The 7,968-nt window shown below is 38.3% G+C and overlaps 1 protein-coding gene across 1 annotated transcript; it reads left to right on the forward strand.

The window, feature by feature from the left end:
• The first annotated feature begins 2,001 nt into the window (after positions 1-2,001).
• On the forward strand, positions 2,002-7,736 carry LOC137399695 (chorion peroxidase-like). The gene is made up of 19 exons (XM_068085894.1): positions 2,002-2,057; positions 2,201-2,243; positions 2,389-2,632; positions 2,826-2,970; positions 3,241-3,296; positions 3,412-3,594; positions 3,755-3,934; positions 4,137-4,355; positions 4,554-4,784; positions 4,891-4,994; positions 5,216-5,328; positions 5,540-5,679; positions 5,806-5,876; positions 6,002-6,096; positions 6,257-6,381; positions 6,496-6,627; positions 6,861-6,960; positions 7,075-7,199; positions 7,312-7,736. Exons 3-19 carry the CDS (start codon positions 2,539-2,541, stop codon positions 7,461-7,463), a joined length of 2,265 nt encoding a protein of 754 aa, XP_067941995.1. The 5' UTR covers positions 2,002-2,057; positions 2,201-2,243; positions 2,389-2,538; the 3' UTR covers positions 7,464-7,736.
• Positions 7,737-7,968: the final 232 nt, after the last annotated feature.

The following is a 7,968-nucleotide window of genomic DNA, read 5'->3' on the forward strand; positions in this document are numbered from 1 at the left end:
TGTGAACGATAGCACACATAGACATTCAAGGCTAGAGGTATAGCTCTATAGTGTGACCGAGGAACAGTGATGGGAAATATATGAATATTTGAGAAGAGAACTGAGAAAGCAGTGTAGACACTCTATAGATGAATTGTTTATAGCATTAGGACCATGTAGGTTTTTAGGGGTCGTGCACTGCATAGATTAGGGATTAAAAAGCATCGATTGCATCAGCACGTATACCAAAACAAGCACCTGCGTCACCTGTCTAGTTGCTCCAATCTAATTCCAGTTAGGTAAACGCTGAAATAATAATAATATTGCAATAATATTAATGTGTTGTGGAAGTTGGCATTTCTTGGAAGAGCAAGTATGTGAGGAGGGTTTTGAGTATGATTAATTCGGTTGAAATTGACAGTTATTGTAGTTTTCAGTTTGATAGTGTCACAGCCATGAAATTAAGTAATAGAACTTGAATTTTTAATAAATGTGAGGATGCAACTGCCGAGGAGAATAGAAATATAATAGAGATATCTGAGCTCTTTATCGGCCATGTCTTTATGCATCTCTTTATTTTTCTCTTCTCATGTTGAAGTTGAGGCTTGCAGAAGGCGTCGCACGACCACCGGTCTACTATAGCGCCCCATGGGAACTGTTTGTCGGCCCAGTGTAGCGCTTCCACACTGGCCCACCCAGGTGTGACCCCTCTACGGACTGGCCCACCCAGGTGTCACCAATCTTTGGACTGGCACACTCAGGTGTCATCACTCTATGGACTGGCACACTCAGGTGTCACCACTCTATGGACTGGCACACTCAGGTGTCACCACTCTATGGACTGGCCCACCCAGGTGTGACTATACTATGGAAACTCAGCATTTATTACTTTCAACTGACTCTTATAAATACTCTCTGCTACCTTTCTCTCCTACTTATCCTCATCCATATTCATATTTGACACTGTTTTTATATTCCTAATATTCTGAAACTCTCTAATATATAGTCTCAGTTAGTGAATACAAAGGTTTTTCTAAAATTTACTAAAAATTTGTTTGTTTTATTAAGTTTCAGCAACTAAGCAGAAATCAAGTTAAATTTTACTAATTTTGTAAGTCTGACATTGCTAGTATTTTAGTCATGAAATTAAGTTTCCAAAATTACCAACTCAATGTAAGGCTACAAGAGCCTGTGTTTCCAGAGACAGCTCTGTCTTTTTTAGTAATTGGAAACATATACATGTATGACATGATTGTTAATATTAGCTTAAATGAACCAATCAGATACGTATAATATTTTAGATATGACAATAGCCAGCAGGTGTCACAATTGACATATGCCAGCATGTGTTCTTAGTAAAACTAAAGATCTACTGAGTACTATGACAGATGTACTTACATATGGCGAAAGTAAATATTAAGTGAAAACTTGCTTTTCTGAAGAACAGTTTATCGAGCTCTTACCTGCATTGATTAGGATGCTTTCCTAGTCTCTACCTGCGTCACTTCCTCTAGCTGTCTAGTGTCTACACACCAGCTTGGAAATTCCTACTTGTTCTCCTCACATATTTAAAATGCTAAACTAGGAGGGCTGACCTAAGGGGTGACATCATACCTCACACAAAAAAAGGGTTTCCTGCGTATTTTCAGCCAGTTTGTAACCCTGAGCCAGCTAGCACAGGAATATCGTCAGTCACACTTTCGCAATGGTGAACTTTGTCATGTTTTTAAAAAGCTCCTTAAAATCCTGATTAATGATGTCCTATATAGTTTGTCTAGCAACATGTAGTTGGAGTTCTTCCACCTGTCATAGAAGAGATACAGTAAGGATGATTAATGTTAAATATAGGGGTGGATTAAGTCATATTTTTGCAAAAAAGACTACCAATTTAACAGAATCTACTAGTGTCTATAAATATATTAACAACTCCTACATCAACAGGCTTACATCCACCCCTTGTTCACTCAACACACACTCTAGTATAAAAGCAAGGAGCCATATAGCTGATGACATTATCAAATAGATACACCAAGTAACACACAAGCAAAAATGGGATCTCTAAAATATTTTTTCCATTCGTAAGTACCATTTCTGAGACAGTCTAAAGAGAGTTATAAATAATTTCTACTTCTGTTATTAATTATCACATGTGAATACATTTTAGTATCTAAATTCTGTGTTATGGTGAGATGGTGGTTACATCTGCTGCACTTTGTTGTAGGTTACTAATAGCAGAAGTACTTCTACTGACTCTGAACATACAGGTAGGTCAAGATGTCAAATTCTATTGACTCTGCTGCGGCCTCAACTATAATTTACCACTTCCATGTCATAAACACATATCCATCTGTCCTATATACTTATATATTTGTTACCCATAGTATAAACCTATTGGTATATGTTTTGTAGATCACAATATCACAAGGGTATGTATACTTTGGAGAACCATATTACTCTAATCAACTGGTATCTGCGTTATGAGAGGTTTCGGGTTGCATGATGATTCTCAGTGTAAATACCTGTAGATGACACTTTGGTGAAGGTGCTACATTACTGCTGATGCTGCCGTGTATGGTAGGGACTATCATCATTACTATTAGTCATAGTTCTTCTGTGTTTTGTAGAACATTAGATGGAGAACGTAACATTACAGGTAAGCACTGATTCTTTCTTTTCCTATTATCAACAAGTACAATATCAATTTTATCATGAGCTGCCGTATAATAATAGCTGCCGGTTCAGCAGAATCTTAGCATTTTTAACTAAATGTTTAGTTAGAATGACTGGTTAGCAAATTGTCAACTCGAATCTAGCTATCTATTTGCATTCATATTATTTGTTGACAGCTGAGATGATTGAGAGAGAACGAGCTGAGAAAAGGTTCAGCAATACGATATTTAGCCGTAGCACCGGAAACGAGTTCATCGACAATTCAAATGCCTCTTCGTCAGCACAAACAGATGCTGCCATACTAAGGAGCATCGTTGATCAGTGAGTACATTTCTTTATATCCATGATAACGACGTTCATAGAGATGTTCACTGGGATGGTCAGAGAGGTGTTCATAGAGGGATCTTCATAGAGGTCTCCATAAAGTTATTCAGAGTGGTCTTCACAGAGGTGTTCATAGAGGCGTTTGTATATAGAAATAGAGTGGTAATGGTTATAAGCCTTCAGAACATTCAGCATCAACTGATTTCGAATCTGTTTGGCTGTCTCTGACTCTTTGGTAAATAAGGTACAACTTTTATATTCTTGTAGGACTGGAATCAATGTAACAACAAGTTTTGATGCTAATGGCAATCCAGTTGATCCAGGTGAGTCTTTCACTCTAAAAGCTAAAATTATTCTTATGTTAATAAACTGAAGTTTATGATCGTAAGTAATACCTACTAAGCAAGATCTAAACCCTCTAACAACGTTTATTTACAGAAGTAATGCAGGTGTCAGCCGAGCTACGTACATCTTGTGAATATGACCAAGCCAACTCTCTGCCTTGCAGCAGTGGCTATAGAGAGCCAACAGCGAGATGTACAAATAGGCAAGAAGGCAGGAAAACATGGGGAATGTCTGGAACTCCATACACCAGAATTCTACCCGCTGCCTACCAAGATGGTACGTACCATTCTCCTTCTTAGCTAAAGTCTATTTTTAACTTTGATGTTATTAAATATTAACCTATTTGATTTAGTTATATATTGTAAGTTTACCTTTTTATGATAGGGCAATTTTCTACCCAATCAAACTGCTCAATGTCTATCATACAATTTTTCAGGTGTCAGTGATCTCCGTACACTCGAACACTTTTCCCGACAACCCCTGGCTTCCCCAAGAACAATCTCGACAACAGTAACTACCACTGAGTTAATTCTGGACTTTGAGGGGTTCAATGCTGAGATCATGCAGTGGGGTCAATTCACAGCCCACGAGTTCACTCATCTCTCTGAAGTAGAACGTAAGTTTCACTCGTTGTGTGAAATATATAGAAAGCTTACAATCATAGTAGGTTAAGATCAATTTCAATGTTTTGAGTAAATTTGTCTTAACATTTTGTGTGACTTACTCTCGATGCATCATCTGCTGATTAGTAGATACATAACTGTAAACATGAAGCTTGTTACATTACTGAAGAGCAAAATATTTTATCACAATTTTAGAAGAAACCGAGTGCTGCCCTGATCACATATTCGTGTCAAGAAATGGAACCGCAGTGCAGCCGACGGAAGAAGACTTGGAGGCTATCAGACAGGAGTTAAAGGAAACTAAAAAAGATGTATGCATGCAGGTGGAGACAAAGAATGACACTCACTACGGAGGGTATCTTTGTATGACTCAACGACGCTCTAGCCCCGCCCCTTTGCACGACTGCTCTTTAGGTATGTCCATTTTACAACTCGTGGCCTTGAACTTTCATAGCATTCTCTCAGTGAAAGTTTTCTGAATAACGCGAATAATAAGCTTCATTTCTGTAGCTCAGAACTTACTTCTGGGTAGAGGGACAGAGGCAAACCTGATTTTCCTTGAGTTTATCGTTCAAATTGGTTGTATATCAACATGTATGGTGCTTGTTACAGGTCCAAGACAGCAGATGAACAGTATTACTCATGTCTTCGACGCATCTGCCATCTATGGCAGCTCTCAAGAGGAGCTAGACAGTCTCAGAGATTCTACAGGTGGGAAAATGAAAACCCAGACTGTTAATGGTACAATACTACCCCCACCAGATAATAGCAGGTGTCCTGTGGCACGACAGGCTGCTAACAAATGTCCATTTCTTGGAGGAGATACAAGGATTAATACGACTCGTGAGTACTTGTTATAACGCTACTAACATGGTAAAATACTCTTCTCACCTAAAGCTAGTTTTGTGATATTCAGCTGTGAAAAATATATATTTAAATTCTCTTACAGCCAACCTGGTCTCAACTCATACGGCCTTCCTTGTCAAGCACAACCAGATAGCCGAGAGACTGAGTAGCATCAACCCTCACTGGGACCATGAACGTCTCTTCCAGGTTAGTTACTAGCAGCTTCTGACAAACTTATTTTATGTACATTCGATATGTAATCATTAACTCAGCAACAATGCTACAGATATTGATGTCTATGTGGGGCAACTTAACAATTATTGGTTCAGTAAACGCATGTCTTATGTTTGTCTCCCCGTGAGTAAGCAATTCCTAAAATAAGTTAAACTTTTCTACAGGAAACGAGGAAGATTATATCAGGTATCCAGAGCAGCACACACTACTATGAATATCTTCCACTCATCATTGGCAATGGGACAATAAGCAAGTACGAGTTGAACAACTACACAGGATTTGACCATGAAGTCAACCCTTCCTCACTGTAAGTGTCACTCTAAATGTACTCTCAGTTATTTCTACTTAGTTCAGGCGGGGCACTTCATCACCACCCTCAATTACCTACATGTAGGGTCCTCAGGCTATAACTACTTGCTTGTTTAATAAAGCTCTTTAAATTGTTAAATTCTAAATCAGATACTATGTGACACAATACATATGAGTTTATAACAGAATGACATTGCCTTTGCTTACAGGAATGAGTTGGCACACGCAGCTTTCAGGTTCGGACATTCGACAGTAGGTGGCAGGTTCTCCGTTCTCAAAGATGACGGATCAGAAGACTTCTTAGACCTTACACAGAACTTCAACAACCCTGATCTTCTCTATGATGGAGGTGAGATCTCATACTGACTGACATATTTATCAACTAGTAGAGGCGGATGGCACTACGGGAAGTGAACAGTGATAGCTAATTATACTATAAATTTATCCCTTCTAATACTAGTCATTCATGTTACAGGTTACCAGCAGTGTCTTAAGGGTCTACAGAAAGATGTACCATGGTTGGTTGACAGGAACTACCCAGTAGCAGTGAGTATTTTCTTTATAGACATCTAGTACCTCTATTTATGTCAAGTTCATTGCAATCAGCTGTCTATTGCCATACAATGGTTGCGACCTCGTCCAAACCTGACAGTTTGCTTTTGAATATTTAGATGAGAGACACCCTGTTTGCTGTCAAAAAGGATATCGTTTCATTGAACATCAACAGAGGAAGAGATCATGGTTTTCCTCCTTACGTGGCATACAGGTATGGTAGAGCTCAGTGGTGTTTCTCTCAATACCAATAGTCTGTTCATTCATAAATGTCTCTAGTACCATCTCAACCAACACCTTGAGCTCTCTTTTTACTTCATATTGAGGCAGAGCTATAAAATAATATATGTAAATATTGTTTTACTCTATTATAGACGTCACTACGGGCTGAGTATTCCACGAACATTTGAAGATCTCAAGGACACACACCCTGAAGAAGTTGTAGAGGCCCTACGTAAAGTTTATACAACTGTCACTGATGTAGAACTCTATATCGGAGGTAAATAACTACATCATTCACATATTCGGCTGTAAAGTCATCACTGAGTATGACCAGTGGTCCATTTTATTGGTTTTGGTTCAGAATAATCATAAAGTTTGAACTAACTTTTAGGTATCACAGAAAAGCCACTCACCGGAGCTTCTGTCGGAGAACTCTTTGCCAATATCATAGGTGATGGATTTGCCAGAATTAGGAATGGAGACAGACTCTTTTTTGAAAGCCCAGAGAGCGGCCTCACTCAAGGTAAATATATTCACCTCTAGTTTCTCCTCAGTGTTCAGGTTCGAATATATTACTTTAGATTTGTCCTCTCATTGTTCACAAAATTCAAAAAATCGAGGTAAATTCAGCAACTATGAAAGATGAAGAGTACAAGTTTACATAGAAAGGTGATGGCTAACTTTGCTCTAAAGGTTTATTTTATTATAATGCCTCTGGTATTAACTGCTCTCATGGCTCTCCTTTTTCTCTTACAGCTCAGATAGACAGTATAAAGGGATACAAATACAACAAGTTCTTATGTGACATCGGAGGCATGGCTAACATAAGCAGCAACGCTTTCATCATCGCTGGACGGTGAGTCGATCTTATCTTTTAAAATGCTGTCGAGAATGTTGACATTACAGCGTATAGCCTGTGAACCACAGTACTCTATGCAGTTATTTTTATTGTTGTTTGTTTGGATTACAGAAAAGGAGCAACCACAGTTGAATGTGACAGCCTTCCAGAACTTGACTTGGAGCTCTGGAGAGAAAACACTCAGTCACCCCCTCAGTGCAGTTGGAGGGTTACTAACGAGGGACCCTGTTGCTTTGGTAGGTTACCGTCTCACTTACCCACAAATCTTCTGCTGAATTTTCAACACGAGAAACCATTCTGTTTTCTACCTGATAAACAGGGTCTAATTGGACATGATCCGTTTTGTAGGCAGCCAAACTTTGACAAGAACCTGTGAAGGAGATGTTGGTTGCCTCTGTGAGGGCTCTGATACCATCGAGGAACCATGCACTTGTGTCACTCCTGACTGTGTGAAGAGTTTATGGCGCAGATGTTTAAGCAAGCTGAGAGAGAGGTGGTAGAGAGACCAGAATATTCATGCTAATCCATCTACTGCCTTCCGTGTCATCATCTTGTACCTTATATACAATTTTTTGCTGCAGTAAAAGTTTGTTGAACTAAAGGTTTTATTTTTTTAGAATACGCAAAGTCACTTTGTGTAGACAAATAGAAATAATTTTGTATAAGAGAATCTTACCTAGGCCAACCACAATGCCACAATTTCTTAACTCAGTTGTATCTCATTGCTCAAGAAAGACATTTCTTTCCTATACAAATCATAGGTGATTGATATTTGAGTGCTTTACATTTCTATGACCAAATCTAGCAGAATATATTTTTACACATCATTATGTCTATTGTAAGTTGTTCACTTACCCTCTCATTCATGTTCATAATTATTTATTATCTGTTTATAAAGCAATTATATATTATTGTTTTATTGTTTTTGTCTCAAGACCTCATCCGGTGAAATTATCAGTAAACTCTTTTTTATACTAACTATGATATAATATAACTATAATATTA

This window comes from Watersipora subatra, chromosome 7 (assembly GCF_963576615.1).
Source record: "Watersipora subatra chromosome 7, tzWatSuba1.1, whole genome shotgun sequence".
Classification (NCBI taxonomy): domain Eukaryota; kingdom Metazoa; phylum Bryozoa; class Gymnolaemata; order Cheilostomatida; family Watersiporidae; genus Watersipora; species Watersipora subatra.

Excerpts from the sequence above, each read along its gene's own strand:
- LOC137399695 (XM_068085894.1), top strand. The coding sequence starts at position 2,539 with ATGCTGCCGTGTATGGTAGGGACTATCATCATTACTATTAGTCATAGT. Across the intron at positions 4,995-5,215 it reads ACCATGAACGTCTCTTCCAG|AGCAGCACACACTACTATGA; the intron begins GTTAGTTACTAG and ends TCAGGTATCCAG. Across the intron at positions 6,382-6,495 it reads TGTAGAACTCTATATCGGAG|GTATCACAGAAAAGCCACTC; the intron begins GTAAATAACTAC and ends ACTAACTTTTAG.